At 27.7% G+C, this 15,237-nt stretch overlaps 1 protein-coding gene across 1 annotated transcript; it reads right to left on the bottom strand.

The window, feature by feature from the left end:
* Positions 1–686: 686 nt before the first annotated feature.
* Positions 687–5,600, bottom strand: LOC127248355 (homeotic protein knotted-1-like). Its single transcript, XM_051270647.1, has 5 exons — positions 4,865–5,600; positions 4,669–4,791; positions 4,423–4,558; positions 2,408–2,661; positions 687–1,244 (listed from the first exon to the last, which is right to left on the bottom strand). The coding sequence occupies exons 1-5, from the start codon at positions 5,303–5,305 to the stop codon at positions 1,041–1,043; spliced, it is 1,158 nt and encodes a 385-aa protein (XP_051126604.1). The 5' UTR covers positions 5,306–5,600; the 3' UTR covers positions 687–1,040.
* Between the last annotated feature and the right edge of the window lie 9,637 nt (positions 5,601–15,237).

The raw sequence follows: 15,237 nt of genomic DNA, 5'->3' as shown, positions 1-15,237 counted from the left end.
CATATGTATTAATTACTTTTATTTTGTATTATTTTAATAATAGTCAATAAAAAATTTAATGACCGAAAAAAATCTATCGAATAAAACAAAGATTAATTTTTTCATATAATAAAAAAAGTTTTTTAAAAAATAAAAATAATTAAAAAAAAGTCTCTATCATTAATTTTTATTGTACTATAATAATAAAATAAATTCTACTTAAAAAAATTAATATTGTTATATAATAGAATTAATAAAATTAATAATGTTGAATGAAATATTTATAACAAAATAAATAATTATATTAATATAGCTTTTTGGAGAAGGGTGAGAAAGAAAATAGATTATTGGATAAAGGGTATTAATGTAATTTTTGTAGCCAAAAATTTTTAAGGTAAATGTATGTTAAAAGGATATTTCACACTTCTTGCCATCAATATACTCCCTCGGGCGTTAACAATTTATTTATTTATATATTTATTTTGATTCGTCTCATAACAAAATACATATTTTTTTTTTATAACTATATTGTTTACCTAACATTACAAATATCATTTCAATATACAATATATTATACAAATATCGTTACATTTATATTATACAATACCTATAAGAGTATTTTAGTCTTTTTACCTTTATTTATATTAAATTTCAATATAATACTAATATTTTTAAAATTCCGAAAAAAAAATAAATAAATGGATAAATATAAGACCAAGTGAAATATATAATACACTCATGCAATTTAATCCTTAAAACCGATAGAGAATTACAATCCATAAAGTACTACATTTGTTATTCGATGTAGCCGAATCGATGGAGCCGAATCAACAGCTGATCCAAATACAATGTCATCAACATAAACTTAAGACATGAACTTGAGCGTATGTTTCAACCAGGCGCTCGAGCTGTCCAAATACCAAGTAATCATTTATCCGGGCTCGCTTAAATCCCACACCATGGCTAGCTGTCTGTCATACTCCCTCTATCCATTGTTTAAACACGATCCGAGCTTCGGCAATAAGTAGTAGTAGCCATAGCATGCCTCCTCGACAAATCCTTCACGGGCCTAGCCGGTAAGGCCCGTCAGCCATGTAATGACCGTCCATGTAAAGGGCCGCGTTTTGCGGATGAAGCCCGTCCATCACCATGAATTGCATGTCCTCCGACGGCTTCCAGTGTCGCTTCCTTTGGTTGATGAACCAATTGTTTATTTGCTTTTGATCCAACCCCGTCGCCTCGGCTAATGCCACTTTTTCCGACTCCTGTATATAAACGTTCGATATATTTCAAATATGATCAATGTCATCGTAACCCTAAATAAAATGACACCTTTTCCGACTCCTATATATGACAAATAGCATATGATCAAGTTAGCACAATAACGTGAAAAATAATTAGTATTTCATGACGGAAAATAACATATCATGTGTTATATAGAAATATGTGTTGTGTTAGTTTTATATTGTGTTATGTTGTATAATATATTTATTGTGCTATTATACTGAAATATGGAATTAAAATATATTGTGCTACATGTAGTTATATAATATGCTATCAAAATATATGTTATATATTATATTAATGTCTACTATTTTTATAAACGTATGCTAATTGAATCAAATCAACACTATATTGATTTAACCCGACTAGTATGATAACCAAAGCACCTATATATATAAGCATTCAATATATTTCAGATATGACAAATGCTACTATTCTATTTAGACTTTTCGATGATCTTTGAGTACTCGATCCTTTAACACGACCGGTGTCATCATAACTCTAGCTATTCTAAATTTTCAATGATCTTTGAGCACTCAATGAAATAACTTAGTCAAACTTTCAAACATGATCGTGTCACCAAAACTTTAACTATTCTATCCCACTTTTCAACGATATTAAGTGTTCGATCATTTAACTTAGTTAAACTAAAAAAAAATGACACTTTCTCCGATTCCTCTATATGAGCGTATTATAAATTTCAGATTATGATCAGTGCAATGATAACCCTAGCTCTTCTACATAGTGTGTGTTTGTTTGGGGGTTTAAATTTTAAATTGGGATTTGACTAGTAAAAATTTTGAATTTGAATAGTTATATGATGTGATACAAATAAGTGTTGATGCGATGTTTTGAATGTAAAATTGATTTTTAGTATAATATAAAAAATAAAAAATAGGTGTTTGATTTGATAATATTTTTTAAAAAAAATAGAATGAATAGTGTATTTGGGGGAGAATCCCCCAAACAAACACACCCTTAAGAGTTTTCGACGATCTATCTTTTAAAACATTGTTTGGTCAAACTTCAAAAAACACATATAGTACCGCCACATTTCTTCGACTCCTATATAGTGCCATTATAACCCTAGCTATTCGATCTTTTTACTTAGGTTAAATATTCAAAAAAAGAAAAGCGTTCGTACCGATGGATAGGGCCATTTGTAGTGTAACTCCCACCAGCTAAGAAGCTTTTGGCGCGCATCTTTCGGGAGTTTCCCTTTCTTCTTCTTCTTCGAGAGCTCTTGCTTGAGGCTACTCAGATAGCCACTGTACTTCTTAAGGAGATGGTTTTTAAGCTCACGATCTTCTGCCCGGGGATCGATCTCGGGCAGTCCTGTCTCCCCGCCGCTGTTGTCTTGATCTTCTTCGGATGAAACCCCGCCATCGCACTTTTCCTCTTCGACATGTAAACAATGAAGGGAAATAAATAAGTCGAGTAGATATGTCGTTGAACAAACCTACATTGTGTAAATTTAATTGCTTGCTGATAAAATGTTTCGTAAATTCTACCATGTCTTTTGTTCATGAGTGTTTGATGTAATAAAGATGTTTTGTTACCGAAACTAATATCATTAATTATCAAACAAGATGTTCACCATGATCTAGCAATAAACCGAATCCGAACTTATTCAATGTGGATGTATTAAATACGACAATTTTGTCGATGTAGACATCGGCATTAGGGAGAAAACAACAAAAAAGCATTTCGTTGAGGATTTCTCGATAAATCTAGTGATCGCCTCGTGACCTAACGATCTAACAAATTAAATACTATAATCCAATCAACGCACTCTTTAACCAAACAAAAAATACAAAACAAAATCACGCGTAACAATATATAAGTAGAAATTCTTGCTTCTTTTCTTTAAACTACACAAATGAAATTTGGTCGAATTAGTCCACAAATTAAGCCAACCGAGGCGCCGCATATAAATACCAACATCACATTTCTAAAGCCTTAATTCATGAAATGCCAAATATTTCAAAGATCATCAAGAATTTTATTATCAATCACCCATAAAGACTGCCAAAAAATGCATACAGAAGAAACACACACACAAATTGGCAAGAAAAAGACAATGCACAGATCCATGTTTTTATTTATTTTTTTTTTTTCTTAGTTCTAGGTTTAGCTTCCATGCAAAAAACACAAGAATTGGCCGAAGATAGAAATAAATGGAAAGAAGAAATGGGAAGGGAAAAAGGGGGGAAAACTTGTACAAGTATAGCACAGAAAAAAGATGTAATAAATGGAGGAATTAAGCCTGACAGTGTGTGGGTACAGACTACATACATATATATATCTATGAACAGCAGCAGCAGCATCCTATGTTTTTATCATATCATATTTTCTTCAAAGCCTAAAAGCTAAAGATGCAAACTGTTCTCTTCACAAACAAATCCAAGAAATGACAAAATAATAAAATTAATGGATGGTCTCGTCCATGTCCAGGTAAGCAAGCCAGACAGAACAAGACACTCCCCAAATCCCAGATTCATCTCTGTACAAACTTATTTTAGAGAGAGAGAGAGGAGAGAGAAAGAGGAGAATTAACATAATCTGGATTAAGAATGATGATGATGATTATATTATGAAGTCAGAAGAAACGTGGGATCTAACTAAACCGTAATTAATTTATTTTCTTTGGGGGATAAAGATTGGATTTTTATTAATTTATTCATCAATCATCTCATCATCTCCACCGATTTTTTACTATGCACTCGTGATTAGGGTTTTTAATTATTTTATTTATTTATTTATTTATTTAATTTAGGGAGTCGTGACGAGGCAGAAGAAGGGTTTCATTGGAAAACGATGGGATTCAGTCAAAGTTCAGTTCAGTGGGAAATAGCAAAGAGAAAGAAGAAAGAAATTACTCAGTCTGCAGCTCCAATTCTGTGCAGACAAGACGCCTATGGCGATTCTTGCTTGCACCCACCCACCCCCCACCCCACCCCACCCCACCCCCCAATTTGGAGTGCACAGTTTGAACTATCAGTTAACAGGAAAGAGCAGTGGAGAGATCTCAAAAGGGTCTGGGAAATGGAATTATTGTTGTGCTGCTTGTTCTTTCCATCATAGGAAAATCTAGCTTTCTCACTCTAGCTTGATTTTCGCTCTCTTAATTAAGAAAGAAGAAACTGGAGAGAACCGTACCGGAGTTGAAGATCCGAACCGGAGCGTTTGTGAGCATGCTGAGCTGTGTTTCGATTCTTCGCATGAATTCCATGGCTTCTTGCAGAGGTCTTGTTAGCTCCTCGCGGTACTTGACGAGCATGTCGTAGTAAGCTTCCTACATCATCGACGAAATCGAATTAGATCAGATCGGATCGGATTATCGGATTGGGTTATCGGAATTTTATCGAATTGGGAAATTTTGAAATTTTTTGTTTGTTGGTGTACCATGAATTGATCGAGCTCTGGATCCTTCGAATCGTCTCTCCCGGCGGCGGCGGAGCGCTGTCTTGTTTCGAACTCCTGCTGCACGGCGGTGAGACGCGCCACCACCTCCGGCGGAGCGCCGACCTTGATTGGGGAGGAGAATCGAAATTAGGGATTTTGTCGGTACATAGAATGAAATATGGAGAAGAAAAAGGACCTTTTGGCAATCCATGTAGGCTTCTAGAAGATTCGAGTACTGCGGGTGGGCGATGATTTTGGCCTTAATTGCGTCGACCTCGCCCGAGTTTTCGCTCTCCTGTCGCCGGTGGTGGTGGTGGTGGTGATCCTGCACCGCCGTGTGGCCGCGGATCGCCGCGGCGGCGGCGGAAGGGTAGTGGTGGAACCTGGGGGGGTTATTCTGCGAAGTACTTCCAGCTTCAGTTTTCACAATCGCCGCCGGATGGTGCTCGGCGCCGCCGGCCGGCGACTGATCGTAGCAGTAGCTGCTCATCGGCGGTAACTGTCCGGCGGGGTGATTATTTCCCGATCCGGCGGCGGTTCTACCGTACGGCGCGAAAACTGGTCCGCCGTAGAGGAACCCGCCGCCGGGCCTGTTATTGGCGTTCTCGGTGATCTGGTGGTGGTTGTAATCCTCCATAGCTGAAGAGCTTAGAGAACTGTAGAAATAAATTGGAGACGACGAAACCCTAGGGGATTAATTTGGGGGTTTGGAGGTGTGGGGAAGAAGCCATATGAAGGAAGGGAGAATTTTATGTGGAAATAAAGCGCGCCATTGAAGGTGAAGAATATTCACATGGTGAGAGTCGCCGGAGACAGCGGCGGAGATGGAAAAATGGACGGCGGAGATTGGCCGGGATCGGCAGCGGTGGTGTGGTGACAAGACGTTCTCTTCTTTTTTTTTTCAATTTTTTTTTTTTTATTGCTATGAGAATAAACAAATGTGTAGAGATATCTTTCTCTATGTATATATATAAACTTGTATATATTGGGGTATTTTTTATTCATTTATTTAACAAATAATTAAATATAATACTCTTATGTTTAAACAGAAAATATTCTTTCTTTCATCCCATTCTATATTTAAATGATTGAACATGAATTTATTTTAAAAATAATTTATTATTACTTTTTTGTATTTATAATAAAAAAATATGAAAAAAAATATACTCCCTTGTTCCAATTAATTTGTCTATCTAAAAATTTTTAGATATTTTGTAATTAATAATTAATTAATAAATGTATTAGTAAAAAATAATTATAAATTTATTTTAAATGATTAGATAATTTACATAAAATAAAAAATACACAAATAAATTATGAATTTGAAATGCTAATGAAAGTATATAACTATATTTTCGAAAAAATAAATAAATTATATAGAATGAATAAAAATGAAAAATAGTAGAAAAATTATAAGAGACTCCCTAAGTACTCTTTAAAAAAATTTAAGAATATCATTTTGATAACAATTCAAAACTAAAAATATGATCAGACAGCCCCCCAAAAAAAGAGAGATGAAAACTTAAATACTACTACTATTTCTTAAGTTTATTTAAGATATAGATGCATCTTTGGTTATGATTTCAAATTGAGATTAAAATAATTTATAGTTTTAATAAAAATATATATATATTTTTTATTTCGAATATATTGCCCATATTATTGTACATACAATAATTAAGATAAAATATAATTGTTGACTAATTAAAAAGTTTATTGATAAAAATAATTATAAATTAATATTAAAAAATAATCTAATAGTTTAATTAAAATTTATGAATTATGAATTTTAATATGTAAATAAAGTGTATAATCATATTTATGAAAAATTATTTATTACAAATGATGTGAAACGAACCGAAATAAAAAACAAATTGAATAATTTATGTAGGACAAAGAGAATATTATTTTTTCATAAAATATAGTTCGTTCACCCAACGATTTTAGATGAAATGATTTGATATGATGTTTTATTAGAAAAAATTTTTTCGAAAAATATAGAATCAATATAGTAAAAACTTGGAGTTTGAGGTTAAACAAACAAATCCGTAGTTTTTCCTGCGTGGTAGCATGGGCAGACGTCTAATCCTTTTGCCGTCTGGACTATACTCTTTTTTTCTTTTTTTTTTTTACAAATACACTTATTTTACCATCATATTAATATTTTTATATTAAAAATAATAGAAAAATTATTTTTACATTATTTTTAACGATTTCTATTTTTGAACGTCCAATTACAAAGTAAGCATTTCATTAAATACCTCATTTTAATTTTATTTTTTTTTGACAAATATCCATATTTTACATCATATCATTAGTTTTATATAAAAAATGGGCAAAAATATCATTACACTATTTTTAACTACCCACTATAATTAAAATATTATTATTTTTTAAATATCGCGCCAAAAGTAATTATTTATTTTATATGTAGACGAAGGGAATATTATTTTTTCAACCGTCACCAAAAGTAATGTATACTTTTAAAACATTATTATTGTTGCTTTTAATTACGATATTATTTTATTATTTTTTATATAAATAATTTGTTGGTAGTTTAAAATAAAAAATAATATATATGATTATAAAAAATTTTGAAATATGTATTTAAAATTTTAAAAACTATATTTCTTAATAAAATACTCCCTACTTCCTGTAGAAATATTGTCGTTTATTTTTTTTCACGTAAATTTTTTTAAAATATACTGTAATATAACTTAAGTTGGAAGGGTTATTTATTATATTGGAAGAAGTATAATTAGTAAATAATTAAGAATATATTAATAAAAATAACTATTATTTAATAAAAATAATTATAAATTAAGATTAAAATAATCAAGTAGTATAATTAAAATACAAAAAATAAACTAAAAGTTTTAAAATAAGATTAAAATGTATAATATTTTTTCAAAAAAGAAAAGTGACAGAATAAGTGAGAAAAATAAAATTGAACGGAGGCAGTACAATTTTCAAAGGGGAAAAAAGTTTAAAAAAAAAAAAATATCTTATATACTCCTTAATGTATGTCTTGAACTTTACATTTTTCATAATTTGCTACTACCATAATTCCACAATCTACACATTCAATTTACCCATTTTTTCACTTCTTTGTCACAATTAATATTGTTTAATATAATTATATTTATCAAAATTTGTGCCCAATTTTTCTTGACACACATAGAGGAATACAATAAAAAAAACATCTCCATCATGATGCTAAATTATTGAACTTCTATATGTAAATGTATTGAACCATATAATATAAGTTCATTAAATCATATATATGATTCATTGAATACTTGTATATTAAATAATCATTAAATATATATATATGGGAAAAATTGTATATTTTACTCCCTATGTGAGAAAAATTATTATATTTAGATATTTTTTCATTTCATATTTTTAGACAATATTTCGACGACAGACTTTAATTTTGTCTTTTAACGCAAAAAAAGAAAAAAAGAATTGCATACAATTGAATGATCCTATATGACATTGTCGGCACTGAAGTAGCTGGATGCTGAGTGATATCGCTGTAAAAAAAAAAAATGTCACTTAGCGTCCACTTTAGATCTAATCGTGTCCGCCTCAATGGTGAAAATGTCACATAAATCGGTGTTACTTTTTTGAGGGTTGAAAGACAAAATTAAAACATATCATCGAGATATTGTCTTAAAAAATGTCAAAAAATTATAATTTATCTCACACGAGGAACAAATATTTCAATTTTCCCAAAAATAGATTATTGAACCATAACAACATTGTTAAATAATTTACACATTATATATATAATTTTTTATATACCTCGCATCAATTTTTTTTTCTTCAAACTAAAACGCAAAAGAAACACCCTAATTATCCAGTTTAGTAAATAGGTACAAGGCAATAAGATAAGAATTCTTTTTAAAATTCTAAAGAATAAAAAAAAATAATAAATTTAAAAGTCCAATAGCTATATATTATATCTCAAAGAATAATCATCCAATTGTCCTGTAAAAAATGACCTCGTAACGTAGGGGTTAGATTTGTGATCAAACCCGCCTCATGTCGTGAGCATGACCCCCACCCATTATATAATATTTTTTATACCAAAAAAAAGTGTTGATATATATATATATATATTATATAAAGAAATAACAAAGTCACATGATAAAACACATATCTAACCTTTAAAAATTAAAAAGAGTCACTTTTATTTATTAGTATTATTAGAACTCCCCTTTAAAAATAATAATTATTATTATTTTATTTTTTATCTGTTGGAAAAATAGGCATGTTTATTTAGCAAAAAATAAAAAATAAAATCATACTTCCTTCGTCCATAAATTAATGCTCTACTTTTCTATTTAGAATGCCCAATAATTATTGTCATATTTTTATTTTTATATACAAAATTTACTCTTTTACTCTTGCTTTATTTACTCTTTCATTTTCTATACACAATATTAAGAATAAATTTATCATTTTATAACAAAAACTTTAATTACTTAAAAATACGTGTAAATATCAAATAGGATATTAAAAAATTAACGGAGGGAATATTATTATTATTTTCTTTTAATTTCTTTTACTTTTTTTACCATCTTTACTATATAAATTAAAAGAACATCATATTAAAATCTGTATAAATAAATCTGTATAAATAAATAAGTAAGCTTATTTATTGATATAATTATTATTTTTTTATTATTTATGTTCGTGCCACTTAAAAATATCAATTTTTAATTATAAGTAAAATTAATTATATCTAATACCAAAAATATTAATTAACTTTTACAAAAAAAAATATTTGTTTCATTTGTAGTTCTAATAGCAAAAATATTAAAATTATTCTATATTCTATCTGTTCCATATTATTTGTCCATTATTTTTATTTCAATTTGTTCCACATTATTTCTCATTTATTTTTTGAAAATATAATTGAACACTTTAATTGCAATTTAAAATTTAATTTTTTTATTTTAATTAAACTATTTAAGTCATTTTAATAGTAATTTATTATTATTTTTACTATATCATAATTATTTTGACTTGTACACTTCTTACTTACTTACTAATTACATAATACTTGAAATTCAGTGCTCCAACTAAAGTGGACAAATTAGGTGAGACGGAAGAAATATATTTTTATTAATAAATTAATTAGTATTATTTCTTAGTTATTTGGTACTATTCATTTTTACACAAATTATTTTTAATCATTTGATACTATTTATTTTTGAAAAAAATATTATATCAAATAAATCATCTTTTTTTACAATATATTAAATCAAATACCAATTTTTATTATTTTTTTTTCAAATTTTTAAATTTTCAAATCACTCCAAAAATCTCTATCTAAACAAAGTCGATAATTTATTGGGATTATTAAATTAGGACATGCTGGGTTAATGTATGTATGGCGGCTGTGTTTGTTTGAGGGTTTGGATTTTAGATTGGGATTTAAATAGTAAAAATTTTGAATTTGAATAGTTGTATAAGTGATATAAATAGGTATTGATGTGATGCTTTGAATGTAAAATTAATTTTCAGTATAATATAAAAAATAAAAAATAGGTGTTTGATTTGATATTTTTGGAGAAAATTTTTTGGATAAATAGTAAAATTTTGCCAAAATTCTACAAACGAACACAGCCGACTAGTCCTGTCAACGGTAATTATTGTGTGCATGCAATACTTACAGTTGTAGATTTATTCCCTCATATTGCCACAATAATGCTGCCACAATAATGCTCCGGTGTTTGATTGGGGGTTTGGATTTTGAGTTGAGATTTAAATAGTAAAAATTTTGAATTTGAATAGTTGTTTGATGTGATATAAATAGATGTTGATGTGATTTTTTGAATATAAAATTGATTTTTAATATAATATAAAAAATAAAAAATAGGTGTTTTGGTTTAATATTTTTGGGGAAAAAAATAGAATGAACAGTGGATTTAAAATCTAATCCCCAAACAAACACACGTAGTTATTATAATTTTTATATATTAAAATATATTATTTTTTTATAAAATATTATATTCAAACAACCATTTAAAAAAAAAAGATAAAAACAAAATCAAATTTCAAAAGAAGTTCTGATAGTTAGCTTTTGCTTTGAATTTGAGGTTTTGAAATAATTAAAATAATATTTAATATAATATAAATATGAGTTGAAAATAATATTTTAAATAAAAAATTAATTTAGTCTAATATACTAAATAAATAAAATGTAATGTTTAATTTGATCATTTAAAGAGATTTATATATATATATATAAGAATAATGTGAAACCAAATTAAGATTATAAGAAACTATCTATGTTTGTTTGTTTTGTCAAAAAATAAAACATATTTTTTTCAAAAAAATTAATATAACACATATATTATTATTTTTATATTACTTACACAATTCTTTATATCTCACATAAAATAAAATTATTCTTACAAATTATTTTTCAAAACAAACAAATCTTAAGGGTTTATTTACCTGACCTATTTTTTAGTGTCACAATTCTCATAAAAATTATTTTTAAAAATGTAACATATATTCTATTTATCCACAAAATTAATAATTTAATAAAAATATTATTTTTTATATTATTGACACAATTTTTTTATACCTAACATAAAAAAACTATATCTCCTTTTAATTCAAAAGGTTCAAATCCTTCCCCCCTTCCAAGTTAGGTCTTTAGTTTATTAATAACAAGTTATAATATTATTTTATTATTTTTAATATATAAAATAAATAAATAAATTTATTTATTTATTTTATAATTAATTAAAAATAATTTTATAAAAAAGTTAAAATTTTTAAATATAAATAAAAATACTTATTTATTAAAAAAAGACATGAAAATAAAAGAGTTTTAAGTGAATTAAAAATATTTATTTATTTATTTATTAGATATTTAATTTAATTAATTTATATTTATTAAAAAAATTTAAAATAAATAAATTTATTAAAATAGGAAATGATCACCTTTTATCTAATGAAAAAAAAAATTAAAAAAAATAGTCATCACTTGTGAAGGAAGAGAGGGAATAAGATTAATTAGATTAATGGGTGGTATAGTTATAAAATAAAAATGATACTCATACGCTGTACATATTTAAATAATTAGGGTTTCTTTGGTTTCGATTTTAATTTTCATATACTCCATATTTTGTTAGAGAAAATAGTTTTGTTGTAATTTTTATTTATAAATAGTGTCAAAAGTTAAGTGTGTGATTCTTTAGAAGGGTTTGGAGGAATTTGGGTTTGATTTTTATTTTTATTTAAATTTTAAGATGAATTTGAATTTTATTGTTTTTTTTTTTTTTTTTTTTTTTGCGTTTAGGTTTGGTTGGGGTTTGGAGAATTTTGTTGGGTATTGATTTGATAGATAATTAATAAAATAATATAAATATGTATTAAATTTAATTGTTAAAATTTATATTGTATGATTTGATTATGAATTTATATTATATCCAATATATATATATATTTAAATTTTTATTTATTTGTATTATAGAAAATTTTATTTTCTACAAAATGATATATATTGTATATATTTTTTCTCTTCTAATTATAATAAATATTAAATTATATTTTAATTAAACAAAAAACTACAACATGTAGGTTGCCGCCCGAACGGTGAACAACTCCAAATCTGGGGTTTTTACTGTGCAAACAAACTATTACTTTATTTAGTATGATTATGAAATGTCATTCGAACTCGAGATTTAATGTTCGAATATCGTATTGGATGATGTGAATGATCGTCACACCTGAAAGCTTAAGTTATTGTGAATACATATTATTTATTTATTTATCTATAAATAAGAGTCAACCAACACGTCCCCTCATGGGCAAGAGGGACAAATATCCTGGGTCTCGAGTTCAAGTCTCATTGTCCCTCATTGTCCACATGGAAGATTCATAAATACCATGGGTCTCAAATTTGAGTCTTATTGTCTTCCATTTGTCGTTGTTCATACGCAAGTTTTGTTTGGTGGTATTTATTTCATTTGCCCATGAGGAAGCGTGTTGGTTGACTTTCGTTTGTAGATAAATAAATAAATAATGCGTATTTCCGAACAAGTTTAGTTTGGTGGGGTTTATCTCTTTGACTGAGAGGGCGTATTGGTTGACTCTCATTTGTAAATAAATAAATAAGTGATACGTGAGGTGAGATAGAAATAATATATTTTTATTGAAAACTCTATAGAATAAATAATACTGACCTTAGTTTAAAATCACTATATATATATATATATATATAGAATGGCAGTTCATAGCAAGAGTAATGAGAGCAACTGTCCATAATTAACAGAGGGTCTCTATATTTTAAAATATTGTCATTATTATTATTAAATTTTAATTTTTAATTTATATATTTTTTTCATAATTATCTTATTTAATTTTAAAATTAAATTTAAACTTTAATCATATATTTTTCTTTATCTCTTTCTTTATAACCACACTTCACCTTATTTTTTCAAATTTAATCGCTCGTCTACACTTCTTTATTTCATACCTTGTCGTATTGCGCCCACCAACTCAGATTAAATCAGCCTCACTTTCTCTCTTATATTTTTCATCCTCTTTCAGTCTTTTTTGCTTTTTGAACTTCTGGACAGACTGCCTTTCATCTTCTTTTCTCAAATTGACATTGTCCAGACGGTCACGTTCAACATCTTGTCTGATCGACGCCAATCAAAATTATCATTTTAAATATACATTTTAATTATGTGTGTATAGGGCCTATAATATATTTTTCGCTCAAGTTCAAAAAAAGTCCGAGACGGCCTGTATGTCTCCTGTATATATATACATACAAAACATCAGACAATTTCTCTCTCTAGCTCTCTCTATATATATACACACACCTATATATATAGCTACATGTACAAACCGATGTTGAAATGATTTGATTTTAATCTGACTTAGGCAGCCAAACAACAAACCCTAGGCACAATTTCAAGAACAATCAATCAATAAATAATAAAATCCTTAATCAATCCAAAAACCCTCCTCAGATATAGAATTTACCAAAAGGCAAGAAGAGGCAAAATGACTACGTAACTACACATCAAACAAACAAAAAAAAAAAAAGAAATTATTTAATTAATTAAACATGTGAATTTCCATATAGATAAATAAATAACTATACATATATATATATAATACTCACACAACATCATAGTTGGAGGGTGGGGGGTAGGATATACATACACATACATATACATTATATCTACACACACACATACACGCGTGTGTGTGTGTGACTGATCTATGACTTAACATGCAGAATTAATCAAAAGAAAAGATGGATGTATAGATAGATAATATATATATATATATAGAGTAGGGTGTATGTATATTTTTATATATATACATATATTCAACGTTAAACAGTGAAAAGCTAACTGCAGAGTGATAGATGTAATGTATTGTGTGTGAGTCATAGGTTGCAAGTACATTACTGTTTCTTTTAATTTGGTTTAGTTTCGAACAATCCAAATTTGGTTTTAATTTTATCTTAATAATATATATTAATTCTAAAACCATTTTTTATACACACTTCAAGTCCACTCTCAAGAGGGTCAAATTTAATTTGTCAAACCCTAATTGTTGATCGACGTCTGTATAAAACCTAATTCCATAAAATACATCATGGATAGTAAATTTTACGTTGTTACTCTTACAATTTTGTTGTTACTCTTACAATTTTATTATATCAATAGTCTATTTACGATTTCAAGTTCAACAAGGGACCAAGAGAGTCAAATTTGTCGAAACCCCAATTGTGTTGATCGATTATCGTGGCTATATAGATCTAATTGCATAAAAAACGTATAAAATTTTTTTAGACTACGAATCTGGTGTTGATCCAATCAAATTAGCATGGTGCTGATATAATCGGATTAACATATCACATAAAGGTAATCAATATATATTATATACTATCATAGCATATTTATGATCTAACACATGTTATGTTACAACTCAACATATATTATATTATGCAAAAAAAGAAATGATGATTGCTTTTATGTGATACGTTGATCCGGTAAAACAGGAGGTGCTGATTTGATTGGGTCAACACCTAATCCGCCCCATTTTTTTTATGTCATTCTTTCAATTTTATTACCGGTAGTCTGTTATGATCTTGAGTTCAACCGGGGATCAAGAAAGTTCGATTTGTGAAGCCCTAATGGTAGATCGAGGAAATATTGTTGTGGTTGTATAGGCCTAATTGCGTAAAAGACGTTGTAGATGTTTTTTTATGTCATTATTCTAATTTTTAATGTCAATAGTCGTGTGTTCTTTTGATAGTTTGGATTTTGTATTTAAGATTTGAATATAAAAAATTTTAAATTAAAATAGTTATATGATGTGATATAAATAAGCGTTTATATGAATGTAAAATCGATTTTTAGTATAATATAAAAAAATAAAAATAAATATTTTGATTTAATACTTTTTTTAAAAAAAAAAGAATATTAAAATCTTGGATGAAAACTCTCAAAAGAACAATTTCAAATTCAACAAAGGAAAAAAAGAGATGAATTCGTCCAACTTCAATGGTTGATTGATTAT

This window comes from Andrographis paniculata, unplaced genomic scaffold (genome assembly GCF_009805555.1).
Source record: "Andrographis paniculata isolate CXL003 unplaced genomic scaffold, ASM980555v1 Contig33END, whole genome shotgun sequence".
NCBI lineage: Eukaryota > Viridiplantae > Streptophyta > Magnoliopsida > Lamiales > Acanthaceae > Andrographis > Andrographis paniculata.
This window is presented reverse-complemented; position numbering and strand designations above follow the sequence as displayed.